This window comes from Thrips palmi, unplaced genomic scaffold (genome assembly GCF_012932325.1).
Source record: "Thrips palmi isolate BJ-2018 unplaced genomic scaffold, TpBJ-2018v1 HiC_scaffold_12, whole genome shotgun sequence".
NCBI classification, from domain to species: domain Eukaryota; kingdom Metazoa; phylum Arthropoda; class Insecta; order Thysanoptera; family Thripidae; genus Thrips; species Thrips palmi.
Window position 1 is genome coordinate 1600188 of NW_023144623.1, and position 18026 is coordinate 1618213.

Below are 18026 nucleotides of genomic sequence, written 5' to 3' on the forward strand. Positions count from 1 at the left end.
AAAACGTTTCGTGGCGAAATTAATGCACAATAGCACTTCATTAAGCGTTGACGACTAAGGACTCCGCCGTGTGGCTTACTGATTCGCTCTCGCTGAAAGCCTTACGAAGTATTTTGACCATACGCACTGCACGAAAAGACCACAACAAAAGTACACAAATTTCTGGCAAATTTTTTATTAGGTATTTATTGTACTTTCAAAGTACAACAGTTGTTGTACAAAGTACAATCACTGAAAATCCATCGGCGCGACTTCCTGCCGCTGCAGGGGCGTGAATTCAGTGGCGGATCCAGAGGCGGCCTGTGGGGGGGAGGCAAAGTCGCACTGTTTGCCTACTTACAGGGGCAAAGTAGCACTTTTTGCTCCCATTGCTACCCCCCCCCCCCCCCGGTATCCGCGCCTGCGTGACTCCAAAATTCACGCCAATTTTTGGCGTGAATTTCTTGTCATGCCGCTTTTTGGCGTGACTTTCTCTCATAAAACGCGTCGTCATTCACGCCAAATGAGGTTGTGACTCCCCTGTCACGCCGTTTTTCGGCGTGAATTTGGTGTCACGCCAATTTTTTGCGTGACTTCTTGTCACGCCATAATGTGGCTATGTGTCCGACCATTACGTTTTCAGTGATGGAACCGGCATGACGAGTGCTGTGCAGTCAAGGCCTCGTTGTGGTTTGTACAATTCTCGTTGTACTGTTTACAATCCCTGTCGCACTGCTATTGTACAGTTTTTGTTGTACATTTGCTGTACTATTCGCAATTTTTCTTGCAGTGCATAATACAAACTAATTTACTTTGTTATACGAAGAAATAGGTCATTAACTACGTAGTATTTTCTTAGTAAGCTTATGTATGCTCAAAATACTATTTTATAACAATAACTGCTTTTCTTAGGAAGGCCCAAAATCGTTTGTAAGATTTTCTCAGTGCTGTGCGCGTGCAGCTGGAAGTCTAGCCTAGGCTGGCGATGCGGCCGTTGATGCAGCGCTGCAGCTTGAAGAACGCAGCCGGCTCCACGCAGCGCTTCATGTTGGCCAGGTAGTTGGGCAGGTCGTCTTCGTAGAGGTCCGCGTGGCAATCCGTCAGGTCCGAGTGGGGCTTGCTGCCCGAGCTGAAGCCCTTCTTGGCCAGGGCCATGCACTGCGTCACGAACTGGTGGGCCTGGGCGGACGTGGGCTTGGTCACCTTGGTGCTGGGCTTCGGGAGACCAATGGGTCGGCGGGCCGCTTCCACCTGCGCCAAACAACACATTCGCTCTTCCACTGCACTGTTAGACCTATGTAGACTATTCTCTCTCTTGCTTATGACGTTTTTTGAGCAAACATTAAATGTACTATTTTCTCTCTAACTTTGCACAATTTTGATCGTTGTAAAGATAAAATTGTCAATAGATCATGTAGAAATTGAAAAGTACACGACAAAAAGTCAGGTTAAATGTATTTATAAAGACATTATAAAATGAACAAAATCGTTCATAGCTAAAGAGAAAGTACACTCTAAATGTCTTACGAAGAAATTTCCCATATCACGAAGGAGATGGCGCAAGCATAATACGAAGGTGGTTTTTCTTCGTATTGCGAAGGTTTTTCTTTGTATCTTACAATGAAATAGCTAAAAAGATTCGTATTACGAAGGAATATTGCTTCGTATTATGCTTGCGCCGTATTCACTGTAACATACGAATAACATAGGTCAAACTTCATTGTAAGACATTTAGAGTGTAGTACAAATTACGTTTGCACACAAACCTTTATAGCAAGAGATGAAAAGTCAATACGAGACTGAGAGAGTAATTAAAATCACACGGTAAGAGCGGTTCCTCGTTTCGCAAGGAACTCCTTAGAAATCGCCCACCGTAAGCCGGGGTAATATGAGACCATTTCGGGCTACTATGAGACGGAGTTTGGTTATCGTAATATTCACTCTGAGCCCGTGGTTAGGCCACAAAGAGGGCCACCACTATAACAATGCTCTTGATGATACCATTTTTCGGCGTGAAGTTTGACAGGGATGAGTCATCAATGCCACGAGCATTATATTTCTTACGGTGAAAATCATGCGTCTCATATTACGCTTTTTTTAAGGGGTAGGGGTCATTATGAAAAGATCCAATGTCAAAGGGTTTTGCGATCTCTCCCCGTTCGGCTGTAATAACATAGCGAAGTTTCCACTTTGGTCAGAATCGTGATATTTTCTTTATTTTTCTCCGTACTTACTGAAAGGTTTCAGATTTGTTCCGAGAGTGGTTCTTTACGTAAAAAGAGCTGGGGAACACGATGGAAATAGTTTCGAGACGATTGGGTGAAGTTTTGATGTCGGTTTCTCCAAGGGTTTCTCCATTTAACGTAATTTCTTTCCGAAAATTCCATGTTTCCAAAATAGCTCATCTTTGATTTCGATGTGACATTCCTCACATGATCCTCTCACATATTGTAAGAAAATCCTAAAAGGATTTGGTCGGCCCACCGTAAGTTTTTTATTTGCACTAGAAAAGATGTATCATTTTGTACATCATTGGATTCGTCTCGACAAGACAAAATTTAATTTCTCACGGGACATAAGCTTTAAATTATGCTGCCGTTTCAGAGGGGAACAGATTTTTTCGCCTTTGCAATTTGCAAAGCCATGTGAACCGCCAATAGATGGAGTGTTGAAGGACTCTAGCAGCTCCAGCAGCAGCTCAGGGAGTTGGCCCAGCTCTCTGCGCGCTGTGCAAGCGGCATGCCGCGCAATGCTTACCGCGACGCAGAGCGCGACGACCAACACGAGGAACACGCAGTGCTTCGAGGCCATGGCGTCGTATGTGTCACGCCGCCCGTCCACTGCCAATTTAAGGACTGCAAGTCGTGCCTCGGCGTCACGCAGTCCGCTTGAAAGTCGTTAAAAACCCATACCTTGGATACCTTAGATGGTTGTTTACTCCCTAGACGCCAAATTACATCATCGGCCTGTGAAATGTGAAAGCAAGTACGTCTGAAGTAGCAGGCAATAGTTCGATGGGTCCTATGAACAAAGACCGATCTCCATACCCTAACATCTCAACGCGTAGAAGCGGCGAATGCAGAAACGGCCGAAATGGATAGATCGTTCTTTGTTCGAGCGACCCAAAAGACATCGGCCTTTGTTCATACGACCCATCGAGTTAATCCCGTTTTCGTAGAGCAGTTCTATATTTTTTAGCTGCCCTAAGTTGCTGGCTGAGCCGTAGCGAAGCCGGTTACTCGGGTGAGGTTGAAACGTGTGTCACTCTCTGTGGACAATCTCATACCTGTAAAGGACTTTTGTCTCTTGCTTATAACGTTTTCTCAGCAAACGTAAAATTACTATTTTCTCTTTAACTATGCACAATTTTGATCTTTTTAGAGATAAAATAGTCAATAGATCATGCAGAAATTGAAAAGTACATCGCAAGACAAAAAGTCAGGTTTAATGGATACGTACAGTATACTATGAAGAAAATAGTGCATAGCTAATAAGAAAATAGTTCATATTACGTTTGCACAAAATACTTTCTGACAAAAGATGAAAGACCGTGAGAGACTAAGAGTGTCACTGTGAAAAAAAGATTCTAAAATTTCAGTACAATTCGTTCAGACTTTGCAGTCTGAATCGGTTATTCAGACAGTTGCTTGAATTTTCAGACAAGGAAGTCTGAAATTTGAGATCACACCAGGTAGTCGAATTTTTGAAAGAAGGTCTGAAAATTCTGATTACGCTTTCAGACTTGTCGTCCTGATACATGTTTTCATAATTTTGACAGATTGTCCACCTATCAAGTCTAGGCGTGAGGCATTGTATAAATTTATTGGATATAATATGAATACCCGTTAAATCTGTTACACTACTTTCGCATAACTAAGCACTCTTCATGTACTTCTGCGTAACTATGCACTTCCTCTGCGAAATTATGCACGCACAGATATGGACGCAAGGTGTGAATAATATTATGCATGACTGTTCTTTTCATGATGAAATCTCTTGTTTGTTCGATTGTGCACTTCAGACATTTGCTTCAAGAAACTGGCCGTGACCGTCAGTTTTGCCCGATCCTTTGGCATGACACTGTGTGACGTCGCAGATTTGTCGTGTACCTGTTGATCAAGTGACTCGACTCCCAATGTTGTCAACAACAAACATCTGAGGAAGGCCGGAGTCAGTGATTGGCTTACGAAGCTACAAACACAATAGTACGATATCCATCCCTCCAACCATTCATGTAAGTGGGTCATTCTACAGAAATGTTACAATTTCGCAGTTAGAACCGTGAAAAAAATAAAAGTTGTCCGATTTCATTCATATTGGGCTTGTTTTTCTTGTTTCGGCATGCAGAATGCGAAACGATATCAAGCGTCACACTTTTCGAGAAAAAAAATTTTCTCCACTGAAATCATAGGCGAAATGTCTACGGAGTTTACATAAATTGACGCCTACGGAGTTTACATTTTGAAGCAAATACCTGGATTGCAGCCGTATGAGTTGGAACAGTAGAACGCGCATACACAGCTGACTAAAGGACCACCAAAGCATTGTTTTTATCCACAATTCGAAAGTTTGACGCACAGGGGATCCGTGGCAAATCGGGTACGGAGTTTACATACAAAAAAAATACGCGACCCCCTTTTTGAAATTTGGGTACCAATTAGATGCTAGCCATTGGACTCACATCCTTCAAACTTGGTGGCTAGATGTGTTTTTTCATCCGGAATCCATTGCAGTCTTCAGATTGAGGCTGCGACGTCCCGTTTGTCTCCTGTAGTGCCAAACTCGTTACACTGCACATGTGGATTTTAGGGAAGTAAAAACTTCGGGACAAAAGTTAATCCTGTGCAGGCACAAAGCTTCAAACTTTTTACTAAAGTCAGTGGGATTAAGTTAAAGTATAAAAGTGCCTTAGCAAATAGAGCCGTCGGGAATTATTGTCCTGCGTCTCGTTTAGACATACGAGAGGCGCAAACTTAGTGAACTACGCATCGGGACAGCCACGGAGTTTACATTTTGCACCTTCCGGAGGCCACAGCCATCTGAAAACCTCAGAAACTTTCAAACCCAATAGTGGATCATTTTGAAGCACAAAAAGCACCATCTCACCGCGCAAACCGCGTCTTTCTAGGACGAACCGTTTCGTCACAAAGGGGCAGGGACATCAAATTGTAACATTTCTGTAGAATGACCCAAGTACATGAACTAATAAAGAGACTGCACGGCTGTGCTGCGAGACTTACGCAAGCGGATGTGAACGGAAGGCAGAGCGATCTAGCGGCTATCTACCGTTACTTCTGGAACAGATATTTGCCTCTCAATATCATTCAAAAACGAATTAATTTTCATAAAGAGTCTATAATTGATGAGAATATTTAATTTGTGTTTCCTCACATCTAATTGATGGCAGGCAATTATTGCCATATGTCGGCAAACATGCGATTCCCGCCCAAATCTTGCCGAGAAAGTTGACTTTTGTATCTCGCCACAGAATGTCGAGACATTTTTGTGTCACCAAATTATGGCCATCGGTCTCGCCATTCGATTTTCAGTGCACAGTAAAGGCACGCTTCCGCTTGGCGTAGGGGTCGTTCAAGCGACAATGTGGCCCGGCAAAGTTTCTCTAGAATTGTTCTTTTAGCGCTACTGCACTGGTAAAACTAAAGCGTAGTCTGACCCTCTGTTTTCAAGCGTAATCAGGTTAAGGGAGAGTGGGGTGATTTGTAACAGATTTCGGAATTCTTTGTAGAAATAAAGAACATTCTGCATATCGGTGCCAAACTTGTGCCAGGTGAGCAGTCTGGCCCTTCATCTAGACTGTACAGCTCCATTGGATCAATCCGGAATCTTGGAAATCAAAGACGTTTTCCAAACCCTTGCATGCTGTTACGAATCGCCCCACTATGGGGTGATTTGTAACAGCCTCGGGGCATTTTATAACATCCTACACAATGAAACAACGTCGGGAATGTTATCTCCTCCAGCAGTTGTTCTTCGGTTGTCTTGCAGACGCCTTTAAATCCATATTACAAGCTGGCGTTGACCGCCTCAGCATTAATTAACTGATCGGCTATGTCAACCCTAACCTCACTTTTTTCAATCGCAGAGTATAGATTAGAATAACTCGCTTTAAAAAGCGTTTTGTGCTGTCTAAATGTATTGAAATAAGGCAACAGATGATTTGAGAAATAGTTCAAGCACTTAATTACATAAACTACGTTAATTCTTTTTCTTATGAGTCTGTCACGAATTACCCCAAATGCGTGTTACGCTAAAAGTACGTCCCCAACCATCACTGGACAAAGTTAGGGCAACGTATGCAGCGTGGTTACATTATAAAGGGGTCACGTCTCAAGGCCCCAACGTTACTTTGATGGTGATTCATACCTGGGGAGCCTCAGACAGAAACTTCCCGGAAGTCAAAATCTAAGATTTGCCTGTTTTCGGTGTACTCTATATTTCAGACTCCCTCCAAAACTATACCTGAGCACCGATCACATCCGCTTCAATTGTTGAAGGACCCTCTACTTATAGCGAATGAGGGGCTATACTAAGATTTTCTTCTGCACCCTCCACTCACATTAATAAACGGATTTGTTACGAATTGCCCCACTCTCAATTGACTTCAAAAATAGTAATTAACTAATGACAATTGAGTCTTCATAGTGAACAATATTGTACATGGTTACAAAGGACATACTACATATTATGGCTGTTTAAGAAAACTACGTAAGCAAAGGACAAAAAGTCAATGATAGGGAGGAAAAAGTCAATACGAGTCCGAGAGTGTATTCGGGCTCCTTTTATGCACCATTTTCTGAAAATACTGTGGGGTTTACAAAACCTGAATGTACCGCTGCTTTCGGCCGCTACGTGCTCCAAAACCTGTTGATTTGACGTTGAGCGTTGAATGGCCCGGTTAGGTTCGACGTGTGGCGAGGTTGGCAGTGTCTCGCTCGCAACAAGACCCCTGGCGACGGGCGAGCACGACCCACGGCTCTGCTATCGGGATTCCTGGAAGGCTGTAACAGACACCTGTCAGCCGCACCTGTCCGCAACGGCGGGTTTAGAGGGGGAAGTACTTTACCGGGTACCAGTGCATATTATATAAGAGCTGTTTGAACCTCCGAACAACTACTCGCGAGGTCTTAGCGCAATGTTCAAGCTCTTCTTCGTATTCGCATTGGTGGTGGTGTTGGGCTTGGCCCTGGCTCAGGTAGGTGTTGCGACCGATTAGAATATCTTGATGCAAACCGGTTGACCACTCGGTATGAAGACTAGAAAGTACGAAGCGAAACGAGGGCATTTCAGAATTACTGAAGAAATATTTCACCCACGGTAAAAACGGCACGGTAGAGACATACAGGGTGAGTTTTCTCAATGTGTCAATAATTTGTAGGTAGTTTGGGCACCCCAAGGGGATCATTTTCTACCAATGAACTAATGGGCGCAAACGTCTAGGTACGGAGATAATTGGTGTTTTGTAATTGGCCTTCGCGCCTGCGAGGTAGGCACCCGCTGCCACTGATGGGCGCAGGACCTCACGTGGGGGTGTCGCGAGTCTAGGAGGGGTGCTTCGAGTCTCGAAGGGGTGCGGCGGACCTTGCAAATGTCTTTTGGGAGGGGTTGCCGCGGGTCTCAAGGGGCTGCCATGGTGGCCCCCGTTACAGTGGATCTCACGCCTGTCTTTGAGAGGGTGGCGGGATTCCACGGATACTTCCGCGAGCTAAGTGGCACTCCCGCGAGTACTGCTAGTCCCGCGACACCCCCTCGACAGGTCCTGCCACCCTCAGTGGCACCGGGTGCCTACCTTGTAGGCGCAAAATCCAAATTCAAAACACCAATTATCTCCGTATCTAGACGTTTGCGCCCACTAGTTCATTGGTGAAAAATGGTCCCCTAGAGATGCCTAAACTGCCTGCAAATTATTGACACAGTGAGAAAACTCACCCTGTAGACTATTTCCTGGGAGTTACACGGTAAAAACGCTTCCTGGGAATCCCAGGAATCTCCTGGAAACTCCTATACCTTATAACATAGGGCTCCTGGGAATCCCAGGTTTCGTTTTTACCGTGTACTGGGAAAACCAGGTTCCTTTTTTACCGACACCTGACTAAACACATTTGCCGATGGGTTTAGTCCCTTAGGTTGAGATCCGATGATGATGAGGATGTGACCAGTTGAGACGCGGTTATTTGTGTTCGTTCCACGGCCGCCTGTAACGTGGTCAAGTGTGTAGTGCGAACAGTATATACTGTTAGTAAGGAGCTCCGAAATTTTATGGAGAAAAAACTATAATCACGTTCATGGAGACTCCGTTGTTTCCATCTTTTACCGGAGAGATTTTCTCAGGGCAGTAAATGTTCTTCGGAGCATTACTTGGGTCCTAATGGGAGGTACAAGGTAGGTGTACGCCGGACCGTGTCTTGCCGTAACAGGCTTCGCGATGCTGCGCCTGTTTCGACCATCCACGCCTGGCGTATTCACATACCTTGGCCTGCGGCGCTAACCTGCCTCGGCCGGCAGGCTGCTTTCCTAGGCAGACCGTAGAGATGGGCGTGATCCCCTCAAAAATAGCATTTGGTCATCAAAATCTACACCAATCGGATTCAACTTTCGGTCGGGGGTCCGAACGGGTTCTATTTTCGTCATCAGCAGCCTCAAAAACATATGAAACGATATGAAACTTGACACAAAGTTGAAAGAGCCTACAAAGTTGTCTTTTTTCTGCCGTTTTTTAAGTGTTTTTTGGCTAATATGACCGAATGGATTGAGATAGAAAGCTGAATTTTGGTGTGTGGCGAGCCAAGGACATACCTAATGACCCTGCAAAATCTCAGCCAGATAGGCCGAGCCGTTTACGAGGAGTAGTGCACGCACACACACACACACGCAGACAGACAGACAAAACTTTTCAACCCCACTGGAGTAACGGGCTTCGCTATCGCTCAGCCAAAAATATTTTTTCAGATATATTAAAGAGAGCTAAGCCGAAGCATTCTGAAGTCAGAAATGGCTAAAGAAGGGACAATCTCCTTTGAGCTCGTTTGACTTATATCCTGAAAGTATCCCTTAATATTATGAAAACTGGGCTAAAAACGAACTAAAGTGAAAAGTAGATGAAACAAACAAGCTTGAAGTGCGCACGAGAGAACCTGTCCGACGCTGTTCTGCTCTTTTCGTAGGCTGCTCCTCGCGAGAGGCGCATGCTCCAGGATGACATCAACAACGCCGTCGGAGCTGGCGTCAATGCCGCACAGAAGAAGCTCAACGACTACCTGAACGCAGCACAGCATCGCGGTTGAGCCGATTCTGATAATAAAGGTGGCGGCTTTGTCCTGCCAGAGTGTGTACTTCGCGTATCCATTGCACCAACGGGACCAAATCGAGGGGGTGTTAATTCACAATTCGCATGTCATTTCGATTTTTAAACACAGTTTTTGAAAGCTGAATTTTGGTGTAAGGCGAGCCAAGGTCATACCCAATGACCCAACAAAATCTCAGCCTCAGCCAAATCGGCTGAGCCATGCAGAAGTAGTAGTCCGGACAGACAGACACGCCGACAGACAAAACTTTTCAACCCTACCTGAGTAACGGGCTTGCTTTCGCTGAGCCAATAAGATGGACAACGTGACCTAATCTAACCTAGATGTAAGGCCTTTGTAGGTGGATGGATATTGCCCCTCCCATCATAATAGGGCACGACCTTGGCCATCCTATTAACATTCTGGCGAAAAAGATAATGCTATACAGGCGAAAGCAAGGCGAAGCCAACTTTCACTAATAGGGTGCCGCGAAAAACACTTTTTTCTGAAATTGATATCGGCTCGGGTGGCAAAGTGTTCTCTCAGGGGCCAATATGAACGGTTTTAAATATGACCCCGATCGGATAATATCTTCAGCCCCCACAACGGCCTTGAAAATCGGAAAAATGGTTAAAAACGCCTTGTGGGTAGGCAATTTGTTTGCACGCTTCCGGCCACTTCCAGGCATGTCCTTAGGCGCAAAAAGTCGAAAGGGGACCCCCTTAGCCTAAAATAAATTTGTAGACAACCTCACTCAATGATTAATACCAGTTTCTGTAAAGTTAACGCATGATATTTAACAATTCTGTCATGATTTGCCTGCAAATTCCCACGTATGTCAATTTCGCCAATTTCGGCCGTCTTTTTCTCCAATCTGACTTGCTTCCTGAGATCAGAAGGGTCGATTTAAGGGGGGTTCATTTTGGGTCAAAAATCGCTAGGACGCTCCGTTTGGCGGGAAAATTGGGTCAAATTATTCAATTTTTCTGCAATTTCGCTTATTTTGACCCAATTTTCCCGCCAAACGGAGCGTCCTAGCGATTTTTGACCCAAAATGAACCCCCCTTAAATCGACCCTTCTGACCTCAGGAAGCAAGTCAGATCGGAGAAAAAGACGGCCGAAATTGGCGAAACTGACATACGTGGGAATTTGCAGGCAAATCATGACAGAATTGTTAAATATCATGCGTTAACTTTGCAGAAACTGGTATTAATCATTAAGTGAGGTTGTCCACAAATTTATTTTAGGCTAAGGGGGGACCCCCTATTTGCGCCTAAGGACATGCCCGAAAGTGGCCGGAAGCGTGCAAACAAATTGCCTACCCACAAGGCGTTTTTAACCATTTTTCCGATTTTCAAGGCCGTTGTGGGGGCTGAAGGAAGATATTATCCGATCGGGGTGATATTTAAAACCGTTCATATTGGCCCCTGAGAGAACACTTTGCCACCCGAGCCGATATCAATTTCAGAAAAAAGTGTTTTTCGCGGCACCCTATTCACTAAGTTCTGACGACATGAGGTTCAGATCGTCTCCACCCCCTTGAGTCTACAAAAGTGATTCGCATCAGCCCCCATTAAGGGCCCGCTAAGGGGGCGTTCAAATATGACGTCACACTTTTTTGGGGGGGAGGGGTAAGCCAAAATATGACCAAATGTGACCGTGGGGAGGGGGGGGGGCAAAGGGCACGTGACATCACATTCCGTCGTTACTGCTTGAGGTGATAATAATGCTAAATTTGAAAGGCGCGCGCAATCCCCGGCGTTCTCAGCGCATGCGCTTGGCGCGATCTAGCGGCAGAACGCGGTACTACGCGCAGGCTCTGCGAGGTTGCCGCACGCGTCGCAACACGCCCACCATCTGAGTGACAGTGACAACTTTTTAACCTTCGTAAACACGCGGTGTTGTGGGCGCATCAACATGCCAGTGGACAAAGACAAACTGTTCCAGAGCCTTTTTGGTGTTTTCAAGAAAAGCCATTGTGGAAAGCCTGCTGGCAAAGTGCAGGCGTTGTGTGTTGCCGAATGGAAACAGATACGCCAAAAGTGCAAGCAAGATGACAGTCTCTTTGAGGCCGAAGTGAAGGCAGTGATGGCTCGCGAACAAGCGACAATAAGAAAGGGCAACATACTGAATTACTTGTCCAAGGTAAGGATTTTTTATTGGCGGAGTATCTTGCGAATTGACGCGGGGATTTGAGGTTATGTTGCCCTGCGTTCACGCCGTATAGTTCTTTCCAGGGGGTGGAAACGAGGCCGATTTCGGGGGTCCGCGCTGCGGCGATGCGTGCACGGCGCATACACTGGAGGGGGGATGTTTACATTCGGGAAGCGGCGGTGGCGTAAGACATTTTTCGCTTGGAATTGAAAACTACTGAACTCATCAGAATCAAAGAAACATGCATGGAAAGAAGAAAGATCGCCAAACACGACGGTGTGCTTGGTTTTGCGGTGGGATTATTTCTTCTGGTGGAAAAATAATGTTAAAGTTAATATTAGTTGCACCGCGTAGCAGAACTCAATTTTCAGTCCTCAATATCGGACACTTGGAGGCGGAATAGACCCATACATAAAGCGAGCCGATTTTAGGTTATGGTTTCCTCTTTCCATTGATGTCAATACATTTGAGGATTTCTCAGAAATACGCAATCCCCAGCCCAAAACCTAAAAAGTGAGCGCCGCGTCATTTCGGCGGCCATGACACTTGCAACTCGAGACGAGTGCCACCAGTTTGAAATTCAACTCATCGCGGTTCACACATTGTGCACTCCACTTACCACCAAAGGCACCCTACCGAAACAGAATTTCATGTAAAATCGATACGTGCCCGCCAAATCTTTCCAAAATTTCTAACAATGACGTCGCACTCACTTTTCTCGCCGAAGGGAACGCTGGTGGATGGATGTTGCCTTGCCGCCTCGCCAGCTGGGAAACCAGCCTGTACACAAACTAAGGATCCAATCGACAAAAACTGCACACGCACTGAAAGAGTAATGATGTACGGTCAGCAAATAAGAGTATGCGACCAATCCGAAAGACACAGAAAGATATTTCATTGATTTTGTGATAAGGCTGGGCCGCGAACTTGGTTCGGCGCCCTTCGGTGCGAACCGAGCCGAGCCGTGACGAGCCGAGCCGAACCGAACCCGAGCGTCGCCGAAGGCGCTCGGGTCTCCGTCATATTCACATTGCCGCGGCGGCGCTGTGACGGCGAAAAGTAAACAAACTAGCCAGCACATGTAATGCTGAGCATTGCTCGTTAAATTTTTGAGACGAGGCTCTCCTACTTTGTTGTCATTAGTATTTCATTGAAGTGTTGAGATGGATGAAATCTCAGTACAGGTTAAGTGCAAGTTTCTTTGGCGTACTATCGTATTTGCTGTGGTGTTTCTGTCTTGTGCAACTTGTGGTGTCGTGTTACAGGAGTCAGCCGATGCTGATGAAAACAATGATGTTTTGAATGAAAAAGTTTTGGATGAAACTATGGAAGTAGAAAACGAAGTTCTAAACGAAGTCAAACTGAAAGCCCTGCCAAAAAAGAGAAAGACGCCTGGCAGACGGAAGAAAGTTTCAAATAAGAGAAAAGCATCAAGAAGAGCACCTGTTGGTTGTGGTGACGTTACTGTTGATGCAGTTGAAGACACAGTTGATGCCAGTGATACTTTTGACACATTTGAAGAAAGTGATGATACACTTCCTTCATATGAATCAGCTGTACGTCTCTCTCTCTCTCTTTCTCTCTCTCTCTTGCACATTTTTAGGTATCATTGTCAGTGCACAAACTAATTATGTTTCTCTCTTGTCTTTGTTAAGGATGATTCCTGTGACCGTAGTGACACTGTCAGCAGTGTGCAAAGCTGGAGCACACTGACAGCCTCATTATCTAGTGTTGTGGAATATCAGAATGGTTGTTCTGAAGAAGAATCATTGACGGTGTCTTCTGAATCTAGTGTGATGTCATCCAGTGAATTAGAAACCAAAACAGAAAGTGAAGACGAGGAAAACAACTCAGGAGGAATAATAGTAAGACATATTATTTTCAATCTTTGCCTGTGAGCATGTTAGTTTCTATAATTCGAACCTGCTCTCTGTCCTAAGGTGGGCCAGAAGCTGCACCATCCCTTTTTTAAAAACAGAAAAAAGAGGAGGCGGGAAAGGGCTGAGACCCGGAGAAGAAAGATTTTTAAACGAGCCAAAGTGCAAGAGGGTGTTCGAGTGAGTTTTGGATTCTTGCTAGCTCCTCTGTCTGAACTTAAATTTATGAGTCCTGTTCATTTAATTCATTCTTTCCTAACAGTTAGTAAAGGCTCCAAAAATGAAACCCAGAGGCAAGAAAACTCATGGATGTTTGAGGGAGTACGTCTCAAATTTCTTCGAACACCAGGTGAGAGTGAGAGGTGGTTTGAATGCAAGTAGAAAACCTGTGTTCCAAATTATTTTATTTTGTGAAAAGGAAATTCTATCAAATGGCATATTATTATTTTTTAAAATAAGTATATGCTTGCAATAATTTGGTTTATTTCTTTGTTTCAGAATAGAAGTTATTCTTTCCCAGAAGATTCAGACGAATCCTTTCCAATGTCCATGCCTTCTCATGAGGGAGCGCACTTTCTTGTCACGGATCATGATGCAGATCCAACCATGATTCCTCCATTTGATGAAGTAAAGGTATATAAGCTAACTTCAATTTCATCTTTATTCTAAATTTGACATAAAGAAACAATGTTGTGATTTTCTTCCCTTTCTATTTCTTAGGAAAGCCCAGAAAGCATAATTGTGAAACAGGAAATCCTTGAGGCTCTCAAATTAGACAAACTCTGGAATACTGACATACAAGAAGGAATTAAAATAATGAAAATGACTTTGGACATGAAAGTTGAAAGAGCTATTGTGTACAACAACCACACAAAGTCAATTGAAGTGCTGATTCATGATCAACCACTGCCAAATGATCACCCGCTTTGGCAGTTGGCTGTGATTGATGATGTAAACTCACCGAGCAGCATCGCAGCTTGCCTAAGTAAATTGGCTCACCATATTATTAATTGGGAGATATGCCATGGATGCCCCAATCAAGAATATGCATATCTATGGAAAGATGGAGTCAAAGGAAAAATTGATCGAGTATCAGATTTGCCATGTTTCCGCTCCAGCAACTGTTCAATTTTACTCTTCCGTCCAGAAAGCTGCCCTCAATGCAAATATCAGACTACAGACTTCAAGAGGAAGTACAATCGGCAACATAAAACACAAGATCATAAAAAGGATAAAAGGAAGATTAACCATAGATTCATGACTACTGAAGAAATATCTGGCAAGACTAAAGCATACTACAATAGAATTAAAAGAGAGAAAGAGAGAAACCAAAGATTAAAAAATTACATTGAAGCTACAATCAATAGCATCCAGGAGCCGATAGAAAAGGAAACAAGCGATGACTTGGTAGTTTTATTGCAAGAGGTGCTACCTAAAATGTCCGATTTACAGAAATTATTTTGGGAGGAACAATTAAAAGCCATCAAGATGCAGGACAATCCTCGCGCTATTCACTGGCATCCCATGATGATTAAAATGGCGTTGGCCCTACAAGCCAATGGGCCACGCTATTTTGTAGACATTGGCTGTATTAGTCTCCCTTCCAAAAGGAGACTGTACGACTACAGTCACTTTGTAGATGCAGAGGAAGGCTGCCAGCCCGAAATTATACTGAATATCAAGAAAAAAATTGAAAATTTGAATTTGACCAATGAACATTACGTAAATTTGCTTTTTGATGAAATTAACATTCGGGGGAATGTGGTTTATAATAAAAAAGGTGAGTTGGTTGGTTTTGTCAAAATGACAGAGGTTGAAGCAGAGCTGGCTAAAATGGAAAAATCACTTGTCAACATGGACTTTGAACCCCCACTGGCAAAAAAAGTTCTCGCATTTATGGTCACAGAAGCTGGCACCATTCAATCAAACATCCGTGAAATAGTGGCCTTGTATTCTACTGGAGATTTGACAGCCGCTCAGCTATATGTAAGAGGATGGGAAGTCATGCATGTTTTAGAAGAAGCAGATATCAAAGTGTTAACAATGATTTTTGATGGTGCCTCTGTTAATAGGCGCTTTGTTCACATGCATACTTGCTCTGACAGTATTTCAGATGTAGTGTATGTAACAAAGAATTTAGCTGCTGATAGTGAGCGTCCACTATTCTTCATCCTGGACCCACCACACTTTATAAAAACAGTCCGGAACTGTTATTCAAACTCATACGCTCACAAGGGGACAAGAAAGTTATGGAATGCTGGACAAGACATCAAGTGGCCTATTCTTCAAAAGCTGTATGAAGTTACTTCAGCAAACCAGTATTTAAGCCACAAGTTGACAGCCAGTCATTTGAAACTAACTGCATTTAGCAAAATGAATGTTAGATTGGCTGTCCAAGCAATGAGTGGATCTGTTGAGGAATGTCTTTTGAAACTGAAAGATGATCCCAGATTCAAAGACTTTGGTGTCGAGGAGACTGCTAAGTTCATTGGCACAATGAACAAGTTTTGGGACTGTGTCAACTCCAGACAAAGAAAATCAACAGACATTAATGTGAAAGATAATAAGGAGCCCTTTTTATCCAAAGAAGACCCAAGACTAGCTTTCCTGACAGGAGATTTTCTTCAGTATTTCAAAGATTGGGATGAAAGTGTAGAAAACAGAAAAGGAAAGTTTTCAAAGGAAGAAAGAAACAAAATGAAAATTGGGCATCAAACAATGGAAGCCATGAAAATTTCTTGCAAGAGCATTAAAGCATGTACTGAATTTTTATTGGACAGGGGTGCACCATTTGTTGAAACTAGATCTTTCAATCAAGACCCTATTGAACAATATTTTAGCACAATGAGAAGAATGCAAGGTTCTGATGACAACTTGGATTTGAATCAAGCGCTCAATACCCGCCTAAATATAGCTGCCCAACAAGGAGCTGCACTTCCTCGACTCAAGGGCAACACTGAAGTTTTAAATCGAACTGTTACTATTGAAAATGAGCCTCTACCAACAAGAAAACGCAAGGCTGTTCCATCCACATCATCAGCCACAGAGTAGAGGATTGCGGCAAATCTTAGCTATTCTTAAGGAAATTCTATTAATTTAAAGTTGTTTCTTTTTAAGTCCATTAGCAGGGTTAACTTGTTATTTTTTACCTCTTAGTTTATATATTTATCATTCTTTTTTTTTTTGTTTTTATTTCTTTTAGAGTCATTGTTGATTTCTTTTTATGTCAAATTCTGCAAGTGTCATGCCTAAAGTTTGCATTTCTTTGAGGTGAGAGAAATTCCTGTTGGATCTCCAGACTAAAAATGTAAATGTTAAAAGATATTCAAGCACATTGATCTCTTTTCATCCTTTGGGCACTTCATCAAATTAAATAAAAAACATATTTGAATTGTCATGAAATTTGAGACATTTTATTCACAAACCTTCCAATATTATGTCCCCAGAATATTGATATTACAATAAGATGCTAATACAACAATGCAACACTGAAGAAACATTCAAAGTTAAATATAGGTGATCACTTGCAATAATATGTCAGAAAGCACAGCCAGTAATGACATAAAGGTACAACCCAAGAATAGTGACACTGACAAGTTAAAGAAAATTTTCAAAACAAACATGTATGTACAGAGAAATTCAAACATCATGTTTTAAACCTTTCCTCAAAGATACCTTCTTTAACTGCTTAGTGTTGTCGTATTTTCTTTTGATACTCTCAACATAAGTTTTATTTGAACTTTTCAGTAGCTGAGAAAGAACAGAGTGCATGAATCCAAAAGCACTCTTTTCAGACAGATACTTAGCAGTTAAATGAAACCATAAATTCATTGTTTCCTGACTCTCCTCTTTCAGAAACAAGTCAATCAGTCTATCAGTGGAAACAATTGCATTCACTTCGGTTCTCAAACTCCTGATCATAACCTCAGCACAAGTAAAGAATTTAAGAGCCATTGGGCTAATTTTTATATCACACTCAGTTCCTTTCCACATTTTTTCACTCACAAACTCCGATGCAGACAGTTCAGCATTGGACACAGAAAATGCGAATTTTTCACGCAGGCACAAAAGCCTTGACTTCATACTGTGCTCTTTAAACCTCATTGAGCCACTTGCATAGTAAACTCGAAGCAGGTGACCAACCTGTTCTTCAAAACTTTGTAGTTCATCACCCTGGAGAGGTTTGATTCTTGTTTCACTTCTTTCTTGAGCCTGTTGTCTTCTATGAAGTAGTTCGAGTTGATACTTGTCAAACACTTTGTAACAAATCTTGCTCAAAACCATGTCTATAAGTGAATCACTAATCTCATTGTCTGGATCAAAGCATTGGCGTAAACTGTTCCGCAAAGTCTGCAATTGATCCCCTTTTCCGTTCAAAATAGCATTGATTCGTTGCAATGCTTCTTCATACTTCAAGGCACTAAAAACACGCTGAGAATTTTTCACAACAGAACAAACCACATCAAAGAGAGATTTCACAAAAAAGGAGCCAGCTTCTGAGTGGATTTTATCCAACAACTGGCCAGACAAATTCTTTCTTCGTTCACCAACAGCTCCCAGGACAGGTTCCTTTGTTATGGCTTCCAAGGTTTGCACAACCATAGTAACCTTGAGGTCATCATCCAGTGGAGATGGGTTCTGCACAGCCACTTCTGTGAAAACGAATGAAAGCAATAGTCAGTAAAGATCTGTAATTACAAAGGCCCCTGAAAG

General features: G+C 43.2%; 2 protein-coding genes across 4 annotated transcripts; one reads left to right on the top strand and one right to left on the bottom strand.

Moving 5' to 3' along the window:
- Positions 1-808: 808 nt before the first annotated feature.
- LOC117640687 lies at positions 809-6945 on the bottom strand. Of its 2 annotated transcripts, none has more exons than XM_034377490.1 (3): positions 6831-6945; positions 2737-2945; positions 809-1230 (listed from the first exon to the last, which is right to left on the bottom strand). In XM_034377490.1, exons 2-3 carry the CDS (start codon positions 2788-2790, stop codon positions 949-951), a joined length of 336 nt encoding a protein of 111 aa, XP_034233381.1. In that variant the 5' UTR covers positions 2791-2945; positions 6831-6945; the 3' UTR covers positions 809-948. The 2 variants fall into 2 exon arrangements, with proteins under 2 accessions (XP_034233381.1, XP_034233380.1); XM_034377489.1 differs by having other exon boundaries at positions 6821-6921.
- A 5572-nt stretch (positions 6946-12517) lies between these two features.
- On the top strand, positions 12518-16386 carry LOC117640683. 2 transcript variants are annotated; one of them, XM_034377485.1, is made up of 7 exons: positions 12518-12620; positions 12702-12992; positions 13092-13301; positions 13377-13493; positions 13576-13662; positions 13812-13946; positions 14034-16386. In XM_034377485.1, exons 1-7 carry the CDS (start codon positions 12600-12602, stop codon positions 16362-16364), a joined length of 3192 nt encoding a protein of 1063 aa, XP_034233376.1. In that variant the 5' UTR covers positions 12518-12599; the 3' UTR covers positions 16365-16386. The 2 variants fall into 2 exon arrangements, with proteins under 2 accessions (XP_034233376.1, XP_034233375.1); XM_034377484.1 differs by having other exon boundaries at positions 12524-12992.
- Positions 16387-18026: the final 1640 nt, after the last annotated feature.